General features: G+C 48.7%; 1 protein-coding gene across 12 annotated transcripts in view; it reads left to right on the top strand.

Moving 5' to 3' along the window:
* GOLGA2 (golgin A2) overlaps positions 1–25,071 on the top strand; it is a 61,006-nt gene that overhangs the window by 21,575 nt on the left and 14,360 nt on the right. For 9 of the 12 annotated variants that reach the window (XR_014785859.1, XM_084820696.1, XM_084820697.1 and 6 more), the window contains 10 exons: positions 701–739; positions 15,248–15,310; positions 15,503–15,596; positions 17,548–17,654; positions 20,516–20,574; positions 21,110–21,251; positions 22,118–22,207; positions 22,370–22,477; positions 22,632–22,722; positions 24,524–24,870. Coding sequence is in view for 11 of the 12 variants with exons in the window: in XM_084820696.1 (XP_084676822.1) it covers positions 701–739; positions 15,248–15,310; positions 15,503–15,596; positions 17,548–17,654; positions 20,516–20,574; positions 21,110–21,251; positions 22,118–22,207; positions 22,370–22,477; positions 22,632–22,722; positions 24,524–24,870 (1,140 nt within the window). In the remaining variant the exon portion in view is untranslated. The remainder of the gene's footprint in view (positions 1–700; positions 740–15,247; positions 15,311–15,502; positions 15,597–17,547; positions 17,655–20,515; positions 20,575–21,109; positions 21,252–22,117; positions 22,208–22,369; positions 22,478–22,631; positions 22,723–24,523; positions 24,871–25,071) is intronic. The other 3 variants (XM_084820698.1, XM_084820701.1, XM_084820706.1) reach the window with 1 other exon arrangement.

The raw sequence follows: 25,071 nt of genomic DNA on the forward strand, positions 1-25,071 counted from the left end.
GCACTTCCACTATTAGTCAGCAGATTCTTTTTGTTTTCCTTTTCTGCATTTTTGCTCATATCCTGTAGTGTTACACCTGCTTACATGTTATTCTGATGAATTGCATGATGAAGGCTTGCCCTGTATGGCTAGAACAAAAAAATGCTCCCCTTCAAAAAAAAAAAACAAACAATAACCTAAGTCGTCTATTGCTACCTCACTTCTCCTAAAAATGTCAGTTAGTCCCAGAACCATTTTGGATGCTACCTTTCAGTGGGCCAAGTATCGGTTGTGTTGAAGTTTCAGATGGAATTGTACAGAACTGCCTCTTTGCAAAAGATATCTGTGCAGCTCAAATGTTTGATATGAGGTGGTGCCTGTATCATGCTGGGTCCCCTTCCGTCTTAATTGTTGCATGAAACAATCCTTTATAAATGTAGGTGGCAGCTTTTATCATAAGGATGAAAAGCTATTACTGCTACAGCAGTTTCGTTGCAAAATGGGAAGAATAGTCACCCAGTCCAAATACATTGCTGTTTGCATTTATGTCAGGGGTCCATGGTGTGTTGATTCTAATAAAATGTTACAAATGTTGGGAACGCCGTAGTAGTTATCCTGTTTGTGTTATCCTGGCATAAGCATCCCAGCAAAGCTGGGGAAAGCTGGAAGCTCCCAGTGACTTGCTGTTAATATTAATGCATCCATTTTGCTCCTTCTGCAGAAACAGCAGAACCAAGAGGCAATGAATCAGCTGGAGAAGGTAATATGCCCTGCTCTGAAACTAGATATAGCGAGTTTATTTTTCACCTCAGAAGCAGAGAAAGTGTATTGTGGGAATGAATGATACTGATGCACTCCAGCACTGGAGAAACCAATTATGCTAGTGAATATTCTTCCGTGTGATGGGGGTTCCATATGGCACTATAAGCTTGCCAGGCTGATTGCCCCTGTTGCTTGGATAGCTTCATCTCCACTGCTGCATATTCCTGGGGAGTGGGGGTGGTCCTGGTCCTGGTTAGAGACTCGCCACACGATAGCAGCGATCCACCTACTGAACAGCTCTCCTGTGTATTGGCTGCCATGTGGAGTCACTGCTCACTGCTGTGAGAACTGAGTTTTCGTTAAGATGCTTCTGAGTCAGGATGCATGGTCAACGAGTCAGCATAAAGATCAGCTTCCATTCAGCTTTCACCTGGGCTGACATTTGTTAGTGATAAAGGGAAAATAATCAGTGTCACTTTCACTAAAAATGAAGTATCTTCCAGCCTTTAAAATGCTAGAAACCCTTTTTTTTCCTGGTTCGCAATGCTGGCTTGTAACACCTAATTTTGAAATGTTGTTGTTCAGTCGTTAAGTCGTGTCCGACTCTTCGTGACCCTATGGACCATAGCACACCAGGCCTTCCTGTCCTCCGCTCTCTCCCGGGGTGTGCTCAAATTCATATTCGTTGCATCGGTGGTGCTATCTAGCCATCTCATCCTCTGCCGTCCCCTTCTCCTTTTGCCTTCAATCTTTCCCAGCATCAGGGTCTTTTCCAGGGAGTTTTTGCATTAGGTGGCCAAAACATTTAAGCTTCAGCTTCAGTATGTGTCCTTCCAATGAGCAGTCAGGGTTGATTTCCTTTAGGATGGACTGATTTGACCTCCTTGCAGTCCAGGGGACTTGTAAGAGTCTTCTCCAGCACCACAGTTCGAAAGCATCAATTCTTTGGCGCTCAGCCTTCCTTATAGTCCAGCTCTCACAGCCATACGTTGCTACTGGGAAAACCATAGCTTTGATTAGACAGACCTTTGTCGGCAAGGTGATGTCTCTGCTTCTTACTATGCTGTCTAGGTGTGCCATAGCTTTCCTCCCAAGGAGCAAGCGTCTTTTAATTTCATGGCTACAGTCACCGTCTGCGGTGATCTTGGAGCCCTAGAAAATAAAATCTGTCACTGCTTCCATTTCTTCCCCTTCTATATGCCAGGAAGTGATGGGGTCAGATGCCATGATCTTAGTTTTTTTAATGTTGTGTTTCAAACCAGCTTTTGCACTCTCCACTTTCACCCTCAACAAGAGGCTCTTTAGATCCTCTTCGCTTTCTGCCATTAGGGTGGTATCATCTGCATATCGGAGGTTGTTGATAATTCTCCCAGCAATCTTAATTCTGACCTGTGATTCATTCAACCCAGCGTTTCTCATGATGTTCTCTGCATATAAATTGAATAAGCAGGGCGACAATATGCAGCCTTGTCGTACTCCTTTCCCAATTTTGAACCACTCGGTTGTTCCATGTCTGGTTCTTACTGTTGCTTCTTGTCCCTCATACAGGTTTCTCAGGAGACAGGTAAGGTGGTCTGGTACTCCCATCTCGTTAAGAATTTGGCAGAGTTTGTTGTGATCCACACAATCAAAGGCTTTAGCGTAGTCAATGAAGCAGAAATAAACGTTTTTCTGGAATTCTCTTGCTTTCTCCATGATCCAGCGAACGTTGGCGATTTGATCTCTAGTTCCTCTATCACTTCGAAACCCAGCTTGTACTTCCGGTAGTTCTCGGTTCACATGCTGCTGAATCCTAGCTTGTAGGATTTTGAGCATAACCTTGCTGGCATGTGAAATGAGCGCAATTGTACGGTAGTTTGAACACTCTTTGGCATTGCCCTTCTTTGGAATGGAATGTAAACTGACCTTTTCCAGTCTTGTGGCCACTGTTGAGTGTTCCAAATTTGTTGGCATATTGAGTGCAGCACTTTAACAGCATCATCTTTTAGGATCTTAAATAGCTCAGCTGGAATACTGTCATCTCCACTAGCTTTGTTGTTAGTAATGCTTCCTAAGGCCCACTTGACTTCACTCTCGAGGATGTCCGGCTCAAGTTCAGTGACCGCAAAATCATGGCTATCAGGGACATTAAGATCTTTCCTGTACAGTTCTTCTGTGTATTCTTCCCACCTCTTCTTAATCTCATCAGTTTCTGTTAGGTCCCTGCCTTCTTTGTCTTTTATGATGCCCATCTTTGCACAAAACGTTCCCTTGAGATCTCCAATGTTCTTGAAGAGATCTCTAGTCTTTCCCATTCTGTTGTTTTCCTCGATTTCTTTGCATTGTTCATTTAAGAAGGCCTTCTTGTCTCTCCTTGCTATTCTCTGGAACTCTGCATTCAGTTGCATATATCTTCCTCTTTCTCCCTTGCTTTTCGCTTCTCTTCTTTCCTCAGCTACTTGTAAAGCCTCCTGAGACAGCCACTTTGCTTTCTTGCATTTCTTTTTCTTTGGGATGGATTTCGTTGCTGCCTCCTGAACAATGTTACGGACCTCCGTCCATAGTTCCTCAGGCACTCTGTCTGTCAGGTCTAATCCCTTAAATCTAATCGTCTCCTCCACTGTATATTCATCAGGGATATGATTTAGGTCATACCTGAATGGTTTAGTGGTTTTCCCTACGTTCTTCAATTTCAGCCGAAATTTTGCAAGAAGCAGCTCATGATCTGAGCTACAGTCAGCTCCAGGTCTTGTTTTTACTGACTGTATGGAGCTTCTCCATCTTTGACTGCAAAGGACATAATCAATCTGATTTCGATATTGACCATCTGGTGATGTCCATGTGTAGAGTCGCCTCTTGTGCTGTTGGAAAAGAGTGTTTGCTATGATCAGCGTGTTCTCTTGGCAAAACTCTATTAGCCTTTGTCCTGCTTCATTTTGTACACCAAGGCCATGCTTGCCTGTTATCCCGGTGATTTCTTGACTTCCTACTGTAGCATTCCAATCCCCTATGATGAAGAGGACATCTTTTTTTGGTGTTAGTTCTAGAAGGTGTTGTAGGTCTTCATAGAACCGATCAACCTCAGCTTCTTCGGCCTCAGTGGTTGGGGCATACACTTGAATTACTGTGATGTTGAATGGTTTGCCTTGGATTCGTACTGAGATCATTCTGTCGTTTTTGAGATTGTACCCCAGTACTGCTTTCCCACCCTTTTGTTGACTATGAGTGCTACTCCATTTCTTCTAAGGGATTCTTGCTTACAGTAGTAGATATGATGGTCACCTGAATTAAATTCACCTGTGCTTGTCCATTTTAGTTCGCTGATTCCCAAGATGACGATGTTCAATCTTGCCATCTCATGTTTGACCACCTCCAGCTTACCTTGATTCATTGATCTTACATTCCAGGTTCCTAAACAATATTGTTCTTTACAGCATCGGACATTCTTTTCACCACCAGACACATCCACAGCTGAGTGTCCTTTCGGCTTTGGCCCAGCCGCTTCTCTCTTTCTGGCACTACTTGGAAATTCCCTCTGCTCTTCCCTGGTAGTATATTGGACACCTTCCGACCTGAGGGGCTCATCTTCCAGCATCATCTCTTTTAGCCTTGTGATACGTTCCATGGGGTTTTCTTGGCAAGAATACTGGAGTGGGTTGCCATTTCCTTCTCCAGTGGACCACATTTTGTCAGAACTCTCCGCCATGACCTGTCCGTCTTGGGTGGCCCTGCACGGCATAGCTTATGGCTTCACTGAGTTACGCAAGCCCCTTCGCCACAACAAGGCAGTGATCCATGAAGGGGAAAGGAAAGGTTCCTCCTATGCAAGCACCGGGTCATTACTAACCCTAGAGGGACACCACTTACGCTGGTGTTTTCATGGCAGACTATAGTGGGGTGGTTTGCCATTGCCTTCCCCAGTCGTGACTGCCTTTCCCCCCAGCAAGCTGGGTACTCATTTTACCAATCTCGGGAGGATGGAAGGCTGAGTTGACCTGAGCCGGCTACCTGGGACCTAGCTTCCGCTGGGATCGATCTCAGGTCGTGGGGAGAGTTTCAGTTGCAATACTGCCGCCTGTCAGGAGCGCCCTAGCTGCCTCTTGCAGTCCCCACCCATAGCCAACCCAGGACACAGACAACGAGGAATTCTTTCCAAGACTTTATTCCTTTATTACTTTATGACTCTTTCAGAATACTAGTAGCTAGCGCCAAAGTACGGAACAGCACCGGGGAAAGATAGCTGAGTAGCCTAAGCTCCAGGTAAGGCAGTTGGTCCCCATTTGAAGGCGAATCACAGGAAGATCCTGAACTTTAGGGCTAGGGAGAGATCCTCTCTCTTTCCCTTGGGTCCTCGGGACGCGACCGTTGTTTGCGCGCCAAATGAGTGCTACGCCTCCTTTCGCCGCCCTCCATCTGTCGCTGCTCCCTGTGTCTGCACTGAGCGTCCAGCAAGCCCCCCTCCAGCGCTCTCTCATTGCCAGGGTCTCTATCTATCCCAGGAGTGCTGGCAGGAGGAATCTCTGCCAGCTGCTGTGCTTGTGAGAGATGAGTGAGCACCTCTCCCACGGATTGCTGTTCCTCCTCGGAAGCAGAACTGCTCTGGGGCTCTGTTGGCTCAGTTTCCACCCTGACATCATCCCTGCTCCCATGAGGCCCCCCCCTCGTGCTCCTCCCCTGGGGCTCCAGGTTTGTGGGGGTACAGCTGGTGGAAGCGCCTCAACAGTAACGGAGCATGCACATTTTCCGCGGGTTCCCAGGATCGCTCATCTGGCCCGTACCCCTTCCAGTTCACCAGATATTGCAGGCGGCCGCGAGAAAGGCGAGAGTCCAGATCTCCGTGACCTCAAACTCCTCCTCCCCCTCCACCAGCACTGGCGGCCAGGGGGAGCCGGCCGAGTGATGAGGGTTTCCAGAAACCAGGGGGGATAGCAAGGACCGATGAAAAACAGGATGGATCTTCAATGGAGCTGGGGGAGAGCCAGGCGAAAAGCAACAGAGTTATTCTGGGCCGTAATCTGGAAAGGCCCCGTGCGGTGAGGTGCGAGCTTCCTTGCGGGCAAGTGAGAGGGGAGGTATTAGGTGGACAACCAAACCCAGTCCCCCAGTTGCAGAGACGGACCCGGCTGGCGCTGCCGGTCCCGGCTGGCGCTGCCGGTCCGCAGAGGCCTTGTAGGCTGACTTGGCTTGCTCGAGGGAGTCCCGTAAGAGGTGGTGCACCGCTCGCAACTCCCCTAAAAAGTCATGGGCCGCTGGCGCCGAAGAGGGAGCTAGGGTGGATGGGAAAGCCTTGGGGCGGTAACCAAAATTGGCAAAAAATGGAGTTTGGTGGGTGGAAGCATGGCAGGCATTGTTATAAGCAAATTCTGCGAGAGGCAGCAAGGAAAACCAGTCATCTTGCTGGTAATTGACATAACAGTGCAAATATTGCTCCAGAGTCGCAGTGGTGCGCTCAGTCTGACCGTCCGTCTGTGGATGGTGGGCGTAGGAAAGACGGAGCGTCACATGGAGAAGCCCAAGTAGCTCCCTCCAGAAATGGGCAGTGAATTGGGCCCCCCATCCAAAATGAGACCCTCGGGCCATCCGTAGAGCCGGAAAACATGCGCCAAAAAAAGCTCCGCTGTCTCCCTGGCTGTGGGCAACCCAGAGCAGGGGATGTAATGGGCCATCTTAGAAAACAAATCCACCACCACCAGAATAGTGGTCTTACTGTGTGAGCAAGGCAAGTCAGTGATGAAGTCAAGAGAGGGCAGTTTCCAAGGTCCTGAGGGGGTAGGCAGGGGGTGAAGCAAGCCTGTGCGCTTGCCTGAGGGGGCCTTCGCCCGCTGGCAGGTTGGGTAGGAGGCGACATAGGTCTTGACATCCCGACACACACGAGGCCACCAAAAAACCCACGTCACTCCGTGCAGGGTCTTGGCGAAGCCAAAATGCCCAGCGGTGGGGGAGTTGTGGCAGTGATGGAGGACCTTCTCGCGGAGGGATCTAGAAGGCACATACACCCGGCCAGAATGGTAAAGCAGGCCACCTCGCAAAGAGAAGGGGGTAGAGGGGAGGCCAGAGGCTAGCCCCAATTCCTCCACTTTTGTGTGGACAAAAGCATCCTGAGCCTGTTCAGTGTGAATAAGTTCCTCCCAAGAGTGAAGTACTGCAGCTGCCGCCAGGCTCTGGGGGGGAAGAATCAGAGATGGGGGGGATTTCCCTCACCCCCTGGCTGGAGTCCCGGCTTATGAGAAAGAGCATCTGCTTGTAGGTTGTCAGAGGCCTTCACATGGCAAATCTTAAGGTGAAACCGGGGGGGGGGGGGGGAGCGACCACCTAATCTGCCGCTGGTTTAAGGCACGGGCTGTCTGAAGATGTTCCAGGTTGCGATGGTCGGTTCTAATTTTGACTGGGTGCTGTGCCCCCTCCAGAAGATGTCGCCAGGTCTCCAAAGCGGACTTGATGGCCAACAGTTCCTTCTCCCAGATGGTATAATTCCTCTCAGACACGTTCAGCTTCCTGGAGTGGTAGGCGCAGGGTTGCGACCTGCCACCCGCCCGATCTGGCTGAAAAAGCACCGCCCCCACTGCAAAGTCAGAGGCATCAGTTTGCACTACAAAAGGTTTCCTCAGATCGGATGTAACAGGATCGGCTCAGAACTAAAAAGCTTCTTAAGTTCCTCGAAAGCCTGTTGGGCAGATGCTGTCCAATGAAAAGGATATTTCCTGCCCTTAAGGAGGTCCGTGAGAGGAGATGTCAGCCGAGCAAAGCTGGGCAAGAACTTCCTGTAAAAATTAGCAAACCCCAGAAGACGTCGCAAGTCCTTCTTGGTGGATGGAGCCTGCCAGGAGAGGACAGCCTGGACCTTTGCAGGATCCATCCTGATACCGTCAGCTGAAATAATGTAGCCAAGATAGACCAAAGAGGTTAGGTCAAACGCACATTCCTCCAGCTTGGCATAAAGATGACGCTCGCGGAGGCGCTGAAGGACAGCGAAGACATGGTGCTGATGGGCGTGGGGGTCCTCAGAAAGTATAAGTAAATCATCAAGATACACAATGAGGAAAGTGTGCAAATAGTCCCAGAAGATGGCATTCATAAAACGCGAAAACGTGGGGGTGGGGTCGCAGGCGAGCCCAAACGGCATCACTAGGTATTCATACGCTCCGTACCGGGTGCCAAAACAGGTCTTCCACTCATCCCCCTCCTGGATGCGAATCAGATTGTAAGCACCACGCAGGTCCAACTTGGTGAAAATCTTGGCTCGCCCCAGGTGCTCCAGCATCTTCGGTATGAGGGGTAGGGGGTACTTGTTGGGGATCGAGACCGAATTCAAAGCTCTGAAATCGTGCACCGAGCGGAGTTCGCCTGATTTCTTGCGCACAAACATGGTAGGGACGCAGGCAGGGGAGGAGGAGGGGCGAATGAAGCCACATCTGAGGTTTGTGTCCAAAAACTCCCGCAGAGCTCGAAGCTTCGGCTCCGATATTGAATACAGCTAGCCAGCGGGGATGATCGCCCCAGGAATGAGGTTAATGGCACAGTCAAAAGGGCATTGCGAGGGTAGCTGGTCGGCCTCCTTCTTGTCAAAAACATCCCGAAAAGCCGCATTCTTCTCTGGGAGTCTGTTTCCCGCCTCCCAGCTGAGCAAAGCAGAGCAAGCTGCTCCAGCTGGTCCAGGGACTACAGAAGCAGGCAAGCTCCCAGAGAGCGAGCGGACAGGGGGAGCAAACAGGAGTTGGCCAGGGGAGTTCAGCAGGGGAGGTCAAGGGGGAGGCCCCTAACATTTTTTTTATTTTTATTTTTTATTTTTTTAACTAACTTTTTTCCATTTATTTGTCTTGTGTAACACACACTTTCACACCAGTGGGACTCTGCTTTTAACCTCTACTGAGTAGAGGAGCAGGCACAGGCTAGTCTAGAACAATCACAAAGCTAGACACAAAAAGGGAAAAGAGGCTATGGAAGGACAAGACTCTCCAGTGGTGGTGACCTGCAAGGTGTGTGCAATGTTTGTTTTCTTGCCTGAGAACAACATGGCCTACACCGGCAACAAGTGCAAGTTGATCATGCTGCTGGAAGAAAAAGTAAATGGACTGGAGCGGCGACTGTCGACCCTCCGGAGAATAAGAGAACACGAAGAGTTCTTGGACAGAATGGGAGAACTACAGCAGCAAAGGGAAGACCAGAAGCTTGAAGAGCAACAGCAAGATGAGGCAGTGGGAAATGCTGAGGTGAAGAAAAATGCAGTAGAGGATACTCCTTGGAAAAGGGTGACAGTTAGGAGAAGAAGAACTAGACGCCACTCTGCACCAGTGGAAGCAGTGGAGCTGTGGAACCGATTCCAGGTACTTGCGGATGAGACTGGAGGACAGCCTGCAGCGGAAGAATCACAGGAGAACCTACATGAGAGCGAGAAAGAGGCTGAAGGTCAGTCAAACAGGCGATGAAACCCAGGCCTACAAGAAGAAGAAGAGAAGAGTGGTAGTAGTGGGAGACTCCTTGCTACGTGGGATCGAGACCCAAGTATGTCGTGAAGACCCGTGGACTTGCCAGGTATGTTGTCTCCCGGGAGGACAGATTAGAGATGTGACTGAAAGGTTGCCTGCACTCATAAAGCCCACTGACAGGTATCCCTTTCTTCTCATCCATGTGGGAACAAATGATACCGCCAAGCGGAGCTACGAAGAAATCACGTCAGACTTTGAAGCTTTGGGAAGGAAACTCAGGAACTTTGGGGCCCAGATAGTTTTCTCATCCATCCTTCCAGTAGTTAGAAGAGGGATAGAAAGGGAACGAAAAATACTCCGGGTGAATGACTGGCTATGAAGGTGGTGCCGACGAGAGAGATTTGGATTCTGGGACCACGGGCTATACTTCCTGGTAGATGGGCTGTTGGCTAGGGACAGGTTGCACCTCACAAAGGATGGGAAGAATGTGTTTGGCCACAGCATGAAGAACGTCATCAGGAGGGCTTTAAACTGAATCCTACGGGGAAGGGAGACGTAAAATTGGGGGTAACAGTGGATGAAGGCTCATGCACCACAACGGAGAGAGCAGCTCCAATAGTGCCCAACAATAGTCTTCAAAAACATGTAGGAAGAAAGCCTATGAAGCACATGGTCTTCGATGTCTATATACTAATGCCCAGAGTATGGGAAACAAACAGAACGAACTTGAACTCTTAATACAAGAAGGAAATTATGACCTGATAGGTATAACTGAGACTTGGTGGGATGACTCTCATGACTGGAATACAGCAATGGGGATATAACTTGTTCAAAAAGAACAGGAGGAACAGAAAGGGAGGTGGGGTTGCACTGTATGTGAAAAATACATATCTCTGCACAGAAATACAGGAGGAGGAGCTTGGTAGCCCCATTGAGAGCATCTGGGTTAAAATAAATGGAGCAAAGAATAAAAGGAACCTGGTGGTCGGAGTCTACTACTGGCCACCCAATCAAGGAGAAGACAAGGATGAAACTTTTGAAAAGCAAATAGCCAATGTTTTAAGGAAGCATGATGTAGTAATGGGGGACTTCAATTTCCCCGATATTTGTTGGGAGACAAATTCTGCAAAACATGGCCCCTCCAGGAAATTCCTGACTTGTGTGGTGGATAACTTCCTCCTACAGAAAGTAGAGGAGGGAACTAGAGGATCGGCTATCCTTCACTTGATCCTAACCAACAGAGATGACTTAGTGGATCAAGTAGCAGTTACAGGAACTCTGGGGGAAAGCGACCATGTTGTAGTTGAGTTCTTGGTTCTGAGGGAAGCAAAAGCTGAGTGTAGTCAAACGTGTACCCTGGATTTTAGGAAAGCTGATTTTAATAAACTCAGAACAATGATCAATAAGGTCCCATGGCAAGCGACGCTAACGAGAAAAGGAGTCCCAAGATGGGTTGGAGCTTTTACAAAAGGAAATTCTCAAGGCACAATTACAAACAATTCCAACAAGAAGAAAAGGTGGAAGACAACAGAAGAAGCCAATGTGGCTTCACAAAAAGCTTAGGGATGACCTGAAAATAAAAAAGGACACATATAGGAAGTGAAAAGAAGGCCAAGTAACAAAGGAAGAGTACAGGCAGATAACACAGAATTGCAGGGATGGCGTCAGGAAGGCTAAAGCTGAGAATGAGCTGAGGTTAGCAAGGGATGCTAAAAACAACAAAAAGGCTTTCTTCAGCTACATGCATAGTAAAAGGCAGAGGAAAGAAATGGTGGTCCAGCTATTAAATAAGGATGGCAAAACGATAACAGATGACAAAGAAAAGGCAGAGGTGCTCAATTCCTACTTTGGCTCAGTCAGACTTCTCCCAAAAGAGGGTCTATGACCCCCCTGGCAAAGGCGAAGTACAGGCTGAAGGGGCAGGATTGCAGCTGGAGATCAATAAGCATATGGTCAAGGAACACCTCATTACTTTGAATGAGTTCAAATCTCCAGGGCCAGATGAATTGCATCCTAGAGTAATAAAGGAACTGGCAGAAGAGCTGTCACAACCGCTGTCTATTCTCTTTGAGTAATCATGGAGGACGGGGGAAGTGCCATATGACTGGAGGAGGGCTAACGTTGTCCCTATCTTCAAAAAGGGTAAAAAGGAGGAACCTGGGAACTACAGACCAGTCAGTCTGACATCAGTCCCTGGGAAAATTCTGGAGCAGATGATAAAGGAATCCATCTGGAAGCACCTTGACAACAATGCCGTGATTACTCGAAGCCAACATGGATTTGTCAAAAACAAGTCCTGCCAGACAAATCTGATCTCATTTTTTGATCAAGTAACCTCCCTTGTAGACCGTGGGAATGCTGTAGACATCATATACCTCGACTTCAGCAAAGCTTTCGACAAAGTGCCCCATGATATCCTGATGAGCGAACTAGCTCAAAGTGGGCTAGATGAAACAACGATCCGGTGGATCCACAGTTGGCTACAGAATCGGACTCAAAGAGTGCTTATCAATGGCACCTTCTCCAACTGGGGAGAGGTAACGAGTGGGGTACCGCAGGGCTCAGTCCTGGGCCCAGTGCTCTTCAACATTTTTATTAATGACTTGGAGGAGGAGGTGCAGGGAATGCTGATCAAATTTGCAGATGACACAAAATTGGGCGGGATAGCTACTACTTTGGAAGACAGAAACAAAATTCAAAGTGATCTGGATAGACTGGAGCGCAGGGCAGAAAACAATGGAATGACATTTAATAGGGATAAATGCCAAGTTCTGCACCTAGGAAAAAGAAACCAAATGCACAGTTACAAGATGGGTGATACGTGGCTCAACCACACTTCAAGCAAGAAGGATCTTGGAATTGTTGTCGGTCACAAGCTGAATATGAGCCAACAGTGTGATGTGGCTGCAAAAAAGGCAAATGCTATTTTGGGCTGCATTAATAGAAGCATAGCTTCCAAATCCCGGGAAGTACTAGTTCCCATCTACTCAGCACTGGTTAGGCCTCATCTGGAGTACTGTGTCCAGTTCTGGGCATCACACTTGAAGAAGGATGCAGACAAACTGGAGAGGGTTCAGAGGAGGGCAACAAAGATGATCAGGGGACTGGAAACAAAGCCCTGTGAGGAGAGACTGAAAGAACTGGGCATGTTTAGCCTTGAGAAGAGAAGATTGAGGGGAGATATGATAGCACTCTTGAAGTACTTGAAAGGTTGTCACAGGGAAGAAGGCCAGGATCTCTTCTTGATCATCCCAGAGTGCAGGACACGGAATCATGGGCTCAAGTGACAGGAAGCCAGATTCCGGCTGAACATCAGGAAAAACTTCCTGACTGTAAGAGCAATACGACAATGGAACCAATGACCTAGGGAGGTGGTGGGCTCTCCCACACTGGAGGCGTTCAAAACTAGGCTGGACAGCCATTTGTCAGGGATGCTCTGACTTGGATTCCTGCATTGAGCAGGGAGTTGGACTCGATGGCCTTGTAGGCCCCTTCCAACCCTACTATTCTATGATTCTATGAGGATCACGGTAGCTGAAGAACTGCCAGAAGCAGACGAGGAGGGGGAGGAAAGGGTTAAGGCCTGGACTGGAACTGGCGCCTCGGTCGGGAGGCAATGCTCCTGGCAGTAGGGAGACGCAAACTCCACTTGCTGAAGCCCCCAAGAAATCTGAGGATTATGCTTAGAGAGCCAGGAAACACCCAGCACGATTGGGTATTGGGGAACCTTGGCCAAGTGAAACTGAATCTGCTCAACGTGGGACTGGGCGCGCAGAGTGAGTAGAGCTGTAATCCGGGTCACCGCGCCCGAAGAAAGAGGACGCCCATCGATGGTCTCCACTGCCAAGGGGGCAGGAAGAGGCAGGGTAGGAATCTTGTGGAAGGAGCGAACGTTTCATCCATGAAACTGGTCGTAGCCCCGGAGTCCGCTAAAGCTAGGGTCTCCACCCCACCCCAGTGGGAGGAGCGGAGGTGAACATGCAATAGCAGATGGGAGGGGGGGGGGTTGCGGAAGGCACCCACCTGTTGGGGAACCGACCCCCACACTGGACCCCCAACAGGCTTGGGGGGCAGCCTAGTCAGGCCTGGGGATGAGGAGGAGGAGGAAGGAGAGGAGGGGGAAGCAGTGGGGCTGCGGGTCTAGTGCAGCAGGTTTTGGCGAAATCTCGCAGCTTTCCACACCGAAAGCATCGGCGCTCTGCACGCCGCCGCTCTAGTTCCTCCGGCGGCAGCGGGGCTCGGGTAGCTCCCAGCTGCATCGGGGTCTCCTCCGCCCCCACCGCAAGGGCGGGGGGTGGGTGAGGGGGAGGAAACGTGGAGGAATGGGAAGAGGGAAATCTCGGCCCACAGCGTCCCTCCGGGTCTATCAGCGTCCCTCCGGGTCTATCAGCGTCCCTCCGGGTCTATCAGCGTCCCTCCAGCCAGCTATCTATTTGGGGGCAGTTCTGGATGAGGTCCTCCAAAGTAGGCGGGCTAGGCGTGCGTGCCAACTCATCCAAGGTCTCGTCGTTCAAACCGTCCAAAAACTGAGCCACCAGCGCAGCATCATTCCACTGTAAATCCTGCATCAGCAAGCAAAAAGTTGTTGCATAGCTGGAAACTGAGTCCTTGCCCTGCCTGAGGCGGCGAATCTCCCGAGAAGCCGTCTGTGTGCGCAGGGGGTCACCGAAAAAACTGGCCATTGCTGTTATGAAACCTTGATAGTCCCCGAGCAGGGGGTCATTAGCGAGAAGAAGTCCCAAAGCCCATTTAGCTGCCACGCCTGAAAGTAGATTAATGATGAATCTGTTCTGTCAGGAAATCCTCAGGTCATAGGCACGTGTACAGCTCCGATTGGGCCCGGAAAATCTGAAAAAGTCCTTTCTTACCAGAAAACTTCTCTGGCAGAGCCACCGGGCACTTGCGGCGGGGGGGAATTGGAGGTGGTGGGGGTTGAACCGCAGCTTGCAGACTCTGTACAGCAGTCGTCAGTTGAGCCACTTGATCATGAACAGCCTGGTTCTCCTGCACGAGAGCTTGCACCGCCAGGTCCATGGCAGCCTCCAGAGGCAGTAGGAGCAGAGAGAAAAAAAAAGAGGAACGGGGACCAAGCTGTCAGGAGCGCCCTAGCTGCCTCTTGCAGTCCCCACCCATAGCCAACCCAAGACACACGGCGAGGAATTCTTTCCGAGACTTTATTCCTTTATTACTTTATGACTCTTTCAGAATACTAGTAGCTAGGGCCAAAGCAAGGAACAGCACTGGGGAAAGATAGCTGAGTAGCCTAAGCTCCAGGTAAGGCAGTTGGTCCCCATTTGAAGGAGAATCACGGGAAGACCCTGAACTTATGGGCTAGGGAGAGATCCTCCCTCTTTCCCTTGGGTCCTCGGGATGCGACCGTTGTTTGCGCGCCAAACGAGCGCTACGCCTCCTTTCGGCACTCTCCATCTGTCGCCGCTCCCTGCGTTTGCGCCGAGCGTCCAGCAAGCCCCCCTCCAGCGCTCTCTCATTGCCAGGGTCACTATCTCTCCCAGGAGTGCTGGCAGGAGGAATCTCTGCCAGCTGCTGTGCCTGTGAGGGATGAGCTGGCTCTCCCACGGATTGCTGTTCCTCCTCAGAATCAGAACTGCTCTGAGGCTCTATGGGCTCAGTTTCCACCTGACACCACCCACCACTCTGCACCACACGAGGCTCTTCCAATATTTCCATTGAAATATTGACACAGTTGCTATTTTTTTTTAAGAAACAGTCTCTCGGATAGAGTTTTAGAAGTCTTAAACTGAATGCCTTTTCACGTAGTTATTCGTATTGTATAACGTTTCCACAGATTTGCAGGCCATAGATCTGCATCTCTGGGTAGAATGTGAGTAACTGAAGCTACCCAATAAAACTAAGCGAATGGCAACGTAGGAATAAAAACTTAAGGGAAGCTAAGGTAGTAATCCATGAAAAGCTGTTGCTTCAGATCCTCTGTCCAGTGGGGTTTGTGTGCAGCAGCGGTGGATGGTCAGAGAGCACGCTTCATCTTTTACGCTGTGTGGATTGAATATTGGTGATATAAGAAGCAGGCTATCAGTTGAGTATGGTTTTCATGTGGATATGTTTACATTGTGTTTCCACAGGAAAAGAAGGGGTTTGAGCAGAAATTTGCAAAGGAGCAAGCAGCATTGCGAGAACAGTTACAGGTATATAACGCCCCCCTCCATATCTTATTTCAGCCTCCAGCTAGCTCTCTCTGACTGCCTTCTGTGTGGCTATTGGTGTATTTGGGAAAAGGCACCTGCTGTGAATGATTTGTCTTTTCAGCAGCTGCAGTGACACAAGGGGGCTGAGCAGTAGCACCCCATTCATCCAGCTGTCCTGTGTTTTTTTTGAAGGTCCACATTCAGACCATTGGAATTCTGGTCTCTGAGAAGTCTGAGCTGCAAACAGCCCTTGCACATACACAGCAGGCCGCTCGGCAGAAGGCAGGTAAGCACCTTGAGACTTCTGACTAACACGTCAGGGGATGCTCTTCAGACTCAGAGGGGAGAACTATAGCACTGCTTTAGCTAGCACAGAGGAGACTTTCACACCACCATGGATAGCTCAAAGGTGCAGCACTTGATCACTTGGCCTGATGTTTTGTTGTGACTGTCCAACCCTTTAGACCAGGCTTCCCCAACCTGATGCCCTCCAGATGTTTTAGACTACAACTCCCAGAATTCTTGACCAATATCCTTGCTGGTTGAGTCTGATGGGAGTTCATCCAAAATACCTAAATGGCATCAGGTTGGGGAATGCTTTAAGACTTTGGTAATGGGGAATATGCTTCAGGAGGTTTGTTGGAAATTAACTGTGAAGCTGCTCTCAGTAACTCCTTGGTTAAGAGTGCTAGAGATACCTGCCATGTGGCATCAATCCAGCTTCTCGTAATGTATATCAGTTCCTGAAACCATTTTTACCCTCCCATTTCCCGCCCAAATAGGCGGGAAATGTTCTTGAGAGCAGTTTACTGTTATCCAAAATGTAATAAAACAAGCAATACAACCATGAAATAAACAGTAAGCAGGCTGTGATGGCTCAAAAACAAGAGGCAAACATAAGGCAACACAGAAATGTCAGGCAGGACCTTAAAGCACATTCAAACAAAACACTTTTCACCTGCTGCCTGAATATGCTTAGGTACGAGCAGAGCTGGTCCTCCTGGAGTAGAGAGTTCCATAAACTGACAAAAAGGCCTGATAATGCGTCCCTGTCACCCCACCCTCACAGGTATGCCCTGCAGGTAGCCTTGTGTTGAGAGACGATTCTTCAGATATTCTGGTCCCAAACTGTTTAGGGTTTCAAAAGTAACAAACAGTGCCTTAAATTGGGCCTCTGATCAGCAACGATGCTGCCACATTTTGCACTTCCAGATTTTAGACACTTCAAGAGCAACCCCATGTAGAGCATGTTACCGTATCTAATCTGGAAGTAACGAAGGTGTGTATAACTGTGACAAATGTTTGGGCATGGCAAATCCTAGAGGCGCTGAGGTTCTTCTGTTGAGTTAGGAACAGACAATAGCCTTCAGTGTTCCTTTTTGGTTCTTGAAATCAAGCAGAAATGCAAAACAACAACAACACCAATTTGCCAAAATAACTAATATTAAATGCTATTGCAGGTATAGTGATTAATGATATGCTAGAAGTCCTACTGAAAAACCCACACAATTGTAGAATATCTGTAGACTCGTACTGAACAGATCCATTAGTTTTAAAGGCCCATGGATAGCCTTGTAAATAAGCCCACAAAAGTTCAGTAGCCTGCAAAAATGTTCAGTGGTCTGCTGCAGACTGGCAAATGAGAGACTGAGAGTTCCATCCCTCTTCCAGCAGCCTGCTATATTTCTGTGCTGGGTAGGGATGAAGGAGCTTCCCTCCTCTGGTGGTCTGCTTGGTTTCTGTATTGGGCACAGATGACTTATTGAGTGACCCATCCCTCCTCTGCCAGCCTGCTCACTCACCTGCTATTCCTTGTTACCTATGGCTACCAGGCTAATGCTTAAATACAAGGCCACCCATGCATTTTTTAATGCAGTTGGTAGATACATCTTTTTGTTGTCTTCTTTTTTGAGTACCATATATTTTAACAACCTAGTTGCATTAAGGTAACATTTGTTAACACTTTGCTGTTCTGAGAGCACCAGGATGTTTCTTCTGTTATAAAAATAGTTCTTTTATGTGCTAAGAGCAGGCCAGTACTGCTTCCATTTGCCTGGCTCCTTAGTCCTAAGCATTTGCAGCTGTGATTTTCAAGGCTGCTTAATTGCAATTACTACAAGACACATCACCAAATCTTGTTTACATGGTAGGGCAGGGGAATATACAGTGGTGGTCAGATTCCACCAGTCTACTTGCTTGGGTCCTCTGGCCACGTAACCTTGTTTTCTCTTGGGCAGGAGAAGCCGAGGACCTCGCTACTCGGTTGCAGGCCTCTCGCCAGAGGATATCTGAGGTGGAGCACACTCTTTCCTCCCTCTCTACGCAGCAGAAGCAGGCAGAGAAAGTAAGAATGCCCTATAGTTACATGTCATTTTCCCTGTCATCTCTCTTACACTTGGTGCTTCCTTCTTTTGGAGGCAGTGCTAGGATTCCACACACCACCACCACCACTAAAGGCATCATCCCAATAGGCATTTCAAATATATGTTTTAAAGCTTATTGGCTTTGTTTAGCTCTGTAGATTTGGCACTTTGCCTTGTTAGCCTTGCCAAATTCTAACTGGCCCTCTGCCAGGGAAACCAAGGGCAGTGCTCTCAGTCATAGAGCCATTTTGGCATCCAGCTGTCTCCAGCTCAGTCTCATGTCTAAGATAATGACACTCATTATCAGTGTCAAGTTTTAAAGAGTCACTTTGTACAGCTGGAGCCAAACCGTTTTGTGCGATGGTTTAGCCCCCACAAGCTTGGCTCTGCCGTCACCTGCCATAGCAAGATCTGGAATTCCAGACATATCCATACCATGGTTTCAGTTGAAAAATTGGTGACAGCGCTGAGGGGAAGTGCCTTTCACTACCTGAATTTTGCTTGAACAGTACTTAGCTGGCAGATGTAACTTGTTTTACGATTCCTGTGATGTGCATGTGTGCAGTGGATAGAGAGATCCCTGCTAAAAATACTCAAAATACGTTACTAGAATAACACTATTGTTTACAAGCTTGTTATAGAGCAATGGCACAATTGGAGTGAGTTGCAGGTTTTGAGTGTTTTAGCAGGTACTGGCAGGCAGGGAGGGCTGGGTGGAACACGGGGATCATTTGACAATTAAGGACAAAGGGATCAGAAACTCCTATCACCACATGCATGACACGTTGTGAACCGCCCATAGAGCTTCGGGTATTGGGTGGTATAGAAATGTAATAAATAAATAAATGCATCTCCAGCTGTTCTTCGTTTCTTAGCAATAGGTGTGGCCTCCAAGCATTTTCTTAAAATCAAAGACTCACTTGTTTGAAAACAAGTAAGTCTCCAGTCCTCATGGTTGCAGAGATGTGTTTGAAAATGAAGTTTTAAAAAAAATCTACACCGTTGAAAATGAATAAGTAAAACCATTGTGAACCCACATTCCGTAGTGGGATTTCAATTCTGTTTCTTAAGGCGACAGGTCTTCATTTTTCAAGGGCTGATTCTCTCATTGGGTTTCATGATTAATAGTTACTTAATGTATTGTCCAATTTAAGGCACTGGGTGACCTATAAAAAGAACAATTCAACAAAAGAACAATGCAAGTAAAATATTAAATATACATTTCCAAAGCTATAAACGGGATGTAAGCCATCAGCTACTAAATGCAATTTCTAAACACTGTTGAAGTCCACTGAGGACAAAATTGTTTTAGGATGTTTTGTAATACATTGTTAGGGTCAAGTCTCTGTTGGGCTTCCCTTGATAAGGAAGATCAAGAGGTCCAGTGACATCTCCAAGAAGGCTACGCTATGCACCCTTGTAGGTTTTGCACAGCAAAACGAAGGAACCTCAGACAGGGCTGCTTCCTGCTCATATGAGTGTAGAGAGAGGCATTCTTTCAGGGTATGCAAGGTGCAGACCAATAACAGACCTGCCACGCACTGAAAACTTGGTTATTCAGGCAGGCATTTGGGGTGGGTTAGGGTATTTTAAATAATGTTTAATGTGTAATTTTACTGTTTTAAGTTGTATTGTTGTACATCGCCCAGAGTGGCCAGGTGACTGGCCAGATGGGCGATTAAGAAATTTAATAAATAAATAAACAACAACAACAAAAAACACAGGCACTTGAGATCAATGCCAGCACCTTAAATTGGACCTGGATGCTATCAGGAAAGCCTGTTCATTTTCATTTAGTTATTTATTACATTTCTATACTGCCCAGTAGCTGAAGCTCTCTGGGTGATTCACAGAAATTAAAACCACAAAGTACAGCATAAAAGCAATTGAGCTCCCACAAGGAGCCAGTTGAGCTCCCACAAGGCTGTCTAGATGTGTCCTCTCTTCCTCTCCTTATGGATATATTCTTCCCTCCTCCTGGGAGGGGGGCTGCTGCATTTGGCACCAGCTGAAGCTTCCAAACCCTCTTTAAAGGCCGCTCCATGTGAGAAACACCTTTCAGCATGATTCTGAGAGCAGTGTCAACCAGCTGTAGCTTGGCGCCTGTCAGGTTCATATGAAAGGTGTGTAAACGATCAATAGTGTCCTGCTGAGGAGACCTTGCCAGGCTTACAGGGTGGCAGCAGCAAGAAGCACTGTGACCTGCAGCAGGTGGCTGGGAGCCACCTCCTGCTTTAATGTTCCATGATGGTCCTCACATAGTGCCACTTTGTGGGGAATGTGAATGGTGGACCCCTCCCAGACCCAGCCACCTGTGGGGACAAGGACCCAGGCGAGCATCAGTGCTGGGCCCTCAGCAGCCGCCCAGGAATGCAGGAGCGTCCAGAATCAGAGGCAACATGCCTCTGAATACGAGCCGGTGGGGAACAACACAGAGCACTTCTGCCCTCACATCTGCTTGTGGGCTTCTTGGAGACACCTGGTGGGCCGCTGTGGGAAGCAGGATGCTGGACTAGACTGGCCGTTGGACCAATCCAGCGGGGCTCTTACGAAGTTATGGGTGCTGACGCCAGCCCTGCTAGCCTTGAGCTACTGACGCTTGTTCCATGTGTCCCTCTGTGCTCAGCAGGCTGTCGATGCATGATAAAGCAAATGCCGTTTGCCCTTTCATGCCGTCACCTGCATCCATGAAGGCGAGGGTGGGATGAAATGTGCCCTTCTCAGAACTTGGAAGTGAACAGTGGATGCTCAAGATTTAGTGACTCCAAAGTACAGTGCAAAATCACAGATGCCCAGAGCCCTAACCTCCCTCGTTGATTCAAGTATATTTTGTTGTTGGCAGCATAACAAAGAACTGGCAAAGGAACGAGACGCTCTGAAACTGGAAGTCTACAAGCAAGGGTGAGGCTTGCTATGCTTGCTGCAGCATTATTGTCTGTGATGTTTTCCTGCGTGTACAGATTCCTTTTCTGCCTGAAACCCTGGAGACTGATTGCTGCCAATCAGAATAGATGATACTGGGCTAAATGGACAGATAGTCTGGCCTGATACAAGGCAGATTCCTATGTTCCCTATTATGGGATCCCTGATGGAGGAGGTCATGGTTCCTTTATCTTGGACAGTTGTGTTGCAGAAGATATTTACGTGGATGTGGCTTTTTCACCCTTTATGACAAGCTGCAGCCTGGGAAAATTGCCAACTTTATACAGTTATCAAAAATATGAGTCCTACTCTCCTTTGCATCTGGCCACCTGAAAGAGAGGAGAACAATCGGTATATGAATTAAAACAAAAAGTGGTATCCTAGAAGTGGCTTTTGTGTTGCACTTTCAGATTAATAGCAGGTCCTGGTCTGAAAGAGGGGCTTCTACTCTAATGTGGGCTCTTACGCACATTTCTTGATATAGCGATATTAACAGCTTGTGTGTGTTTTCTAGTAAAAGTAGTGAAGAACTCAAGCAGCAAAACTCTGAACTGTCAGAGAAGCTGCGCAGCCTGATCTCTGAGAACTCGGCCATGAAGCTGGACGTGGAGGATTTGCACAAGAAACTGGAAATGGCAGAGTTGATGATTCAGCAGGTGACTTGCTACTTTGCCAGAGATGGTGCCTCTGGCATCACAGCGTTGTGATAGCTGAGGAAGGGAGAGGCTTTGAGCAGTGCCTCAGTCCCAGCCAGTTAACATGTCTCCTTTGAAATGTGAGAGCGGGTCTTTGGCAAGCATCTCTGGAGACTGGACGGAAGCCTCCCTGCTTTTCCAGTAGGGATTCTTACGCCCTAAAAGTTGTGTCTCAGGATCTTGTAGGAAGATTATCCCGGCCCATTGTTGCATATTGATACAACAATGTACATCTACATCGTACAGTTGTATAAGTACAGTTGTACATCTCGGTCAGAGCTCTTTGTACTCTGCACCCCCAAATTCTGAATCCTTCACTAGCAAAACTCGGCGATGTTGATTTTATTTAATTTTTCAAGCCTGCAGTGATCTGCAGGTACTGGAGTGCTGAAGCCTTGGGTGTTAAAATTTCCATGTCCAGTAAGGGAGGAGGGGACAAAGAAGTAGCTGTAGGAAGTTGCTATCCATGACTCTTGAGACCCCTGCCCAGTCCTCTTGCGGTGTCCATACCTTTATGGCTTTTCTTCTGCAGCCAGGAGTCCTAGAAATTCGGGAAATGTAAATGAAAGCTAAGCTTAACTGTAATTTCTTTACCAGATAGTTCCCTTGTGCTGAGTATGCAAAACTGCACTTAGATCTCCCTGTCTCCCTCATCATGAAACATCCATTTTGATCTTCAGTCCATAATGTGGGAACTAGGCGAAAGGGTGCTGCAGAAGCATGGAAGTCCTCGTGGGCTGCTGAAGTGTTGGAGGAGGGATAGAATGAAAAGCTGCTAGGAATTCGCAGTGTTTGCAGTAACACCATTGGTTTGGTTCTCCCGGCAGTTTGCAAGCCAGCCGGGAGTCCCGGACACCACTCAACAGATGCAGATGGCGCTGGAAGAAAGAGCAAGCTTAGAAACACACATTGCCCAGGTGAGAGTGATCCCGGAAGAGCCCCTCCTTCATATGCCGCCCTTGGGACTGGCCTGGGGATCTGGCATTCATAGCGGCTTGCCTTGGCTCTGCTCCCGGGAGCCGTGGCTTCCTCCACGTGGCTTGACTTAGGCTTGCTTTTTCTCCTTACTTGCTGAGCAGCTGTCAGAGTCGCTCCAGCAACTGCAGGCTGAACGGGATCAGTATGTCCACAAGCTGAAGGAGGAAGGGGGAGTCTGGCAGCAGCGAGTACAAATGCTCTCTGAGCAGGTAAGGATTGTCGCTGCTCTTCTGCTGGGGGAGTAGCAGCAGGAAGGAGTTTTTCTGACATTGCAGTGATTTTGAGGAACTGGAGGTGATAACTTTCCCATGGAAGGTGTGGGTAGCAAAACTGGTCTTTTCTCCCCTTTTCCCTGTGGTGCAGGTCTGCACTTTGACAGAAGAAAAGGACCTGAATGTCACTCGAATTCAGGAGCTGGAAGCCAACCTGTCTGAGTTGCTTAGCAGTCAGTCTGGTAAGGTTTAGTGTTCAGAACTGCAGAACATCTTTCTCCCATATCACACCATCTCACCCCCACCCATTACACAGTACTCCACACAGGTTCACCTTCTAGATCTACTGTCATTCCTTCCCTTGCTCCATTCCTAATGGTAACGCTCATGCTTTGCAGGCAAGAAGTCCCAGGTTCAGTCCCTAGCATCTCCAGTTAAACAACGAACTGTTAGCGGCTGATGTGAAACACCCCTCTCTGCCTGGAGAACTGCTGCCAGTCAGAGTAGGCAGTCCTGAGTCAGATGGACTCATGATCTGAATCAGTGCAAGGCATCTTCCTGTGTTCCTATGCCTTCTCTTTCACTGGTCCCCTTGCCTGGCACAGCTTCCCCTGCCTGAGCAGTCAGAATCACCTCTAAGGGCACAATCCCTATGCATGTTCAGACAGAAAAAAGGCCTACAGCTCCCAGCATTCCCCTGTGAATTTTTCTGTCTAAACGTGCATAGGATTGTGCCTTAAATTTCCTCTTGGTGGATTCACACTTGTTTTTCTCCCCCCCACCACCCATTACATTTGTAGGTGTACTCCTTAAGATGTAAAGTGTTCTGCAACAAACATATGCTTGCAAACACAGGTATCATGCATGCACATTTGTCAGGGAGCCACAGTTGGTGGCTGCTTCCTGTGGAGTGTACCTTCCATGTCATACCTGGGTTTGGCATTGAAATAATGTGGGAAACGGCCCTTCTTGTCAAGCCAACTCTTTTTTTAACCTCCTCCTTCCCCCACTCCTTCACCTGAACTGCTTATTCTGCAAGGCCGTTCTTGAACTCACACTGCCCATGCTAGACACGATAGTGGCAAATCAATATACGTTTAGACCCAGATATGCTGCAGTCACACAGAAAACGGGTATGATTTAAGGGGCATGGAGGCAAGAGGAGCTGCCCCCCTTCCTTTTTCCGAGGCATGACTCCTTACAGCCCTTCTCCCCGAGTTCTTTGCTCTCAGTAAGGCTCACTTGCAGTATTGGAGGCCAAAGTATGCTGTGGAAGAGTAAGCCCATCCTTTGCCCATGCGCCCTTTTTGCTCCCTAAATTGGACCAGTCTCCCAGCCCAGTACGTGATGGCAACAGAATCAGGTTTATGCTAGTCTGCTGCTGCTGTTTCTAGTTTGGCCCTCAGCCTGACCCCTCCTGACCTTTCTGCTTCCAGTCTCACCCCTTCTCTGCTCTCACCCTGTCTGCTCTCCTCCCTGTCTTCTAGTGGAAGTGCAGCCCTTGCACTTATTTCATGCAACCCTCAGCATCACCCGGCTGTCTGGATGCTGCAAGCTCAGTGTTGCTCTCCTGACCTCCTGTCTGGGAATTGTTTCTGCTTTGCACGTGCTGGTGCGGAGAGAGGGAGAGAGCTATGTAGTGCTGCAACACTTTGGGGTCTGTGATTCCACCAATTCACTTTTCCAGTGGGTCAGTGGCCCTTCCTAGGGAAATGTTTCCCCACCCCTGCCATAGCCCATTGTGGCCAAAGCTTTGCTGGGTTGAAAAGGCTGTGGGTAACTTGGGAGCCTCTGGCTGCTGGGACAAAGATAGCCCAGTAGAACAGGAGCGGCCAGAGACATCAAATGTCCCCATTACTTGAAAACTGGTCCTCTGAAGCTTCAGGCTAGAGAGTGCTGTAGGGGGGTCTTTCTTTTGCCAGTGGGAGGATTGGAAGTTGACATTTCTGGCATGGAGACGGTTTAACCTGTCCGTGCACTTGGGGTGGGGGGTCACCATAAGGCCATGAGCAACCTGTCTTTCTCTGTACCTTGGTTCCCTAGCAGTGAAGCCCCAGGAAAATGAGCCTGCCCCCCCTGCAGGGCCCACAGAAGCCGAGCTGCGCTTGCAAGGAGAGCTCAGCCGGCTGCAGCAGGAGAAGGAGGAGCTTCACAGGCAGCACCAAGCCCAGGTGCGGGACAACGAGCAGCTGAGCCACCTCAACCGAGAGCAAGAGGAGCGACTGCAAGAGCTGGAGAAGACGCTGCAGCGCTACAGCGAGGAAGCGGTGGACCGGCACCAGATCCTGGAGAACATGCAGAGCGACAAGGCAACCATCAGCCGGGCCTTGACCCAGAACCGGGAGCTGAAGGAACAGTTGGCTGAGTTGCAGAACGGGTTTGTCAAACTGGTGCGTCCCTCCTCAGGGTGAGAAGCAAAAACTCCCTCTGGTGTCCAGCTGTGACCCAGTTGTCAGCCAAAACAGGACCTCCCCACTCCCCAGCCACCATGCTAGGGATGTGTGAACTCTAAAAAGAGTCCATGAAGCACAAGGGTAGCTTTTTGTAGGTTGCTACATAAGTGGCTCCTAGGTTGTTCAACTAGGTATCTT

The sequence above is a fragment of the Heloderma suspectum genome, chromosome 14, assembly GCF_057233095.1.
Source record: "Heloderma suspectum isolate Gila_16-S chromosome 14, 16-S_ref, whole genome shotgun sequence".
In the NCBI taxonomy this organism is placed as follows: domain Eukaryota; kingdom Metazoa; phylum Chordata; class Lepidosauria; order Squamata; family Helodermatidae; genus Heloderma; species Heloderma suspectum.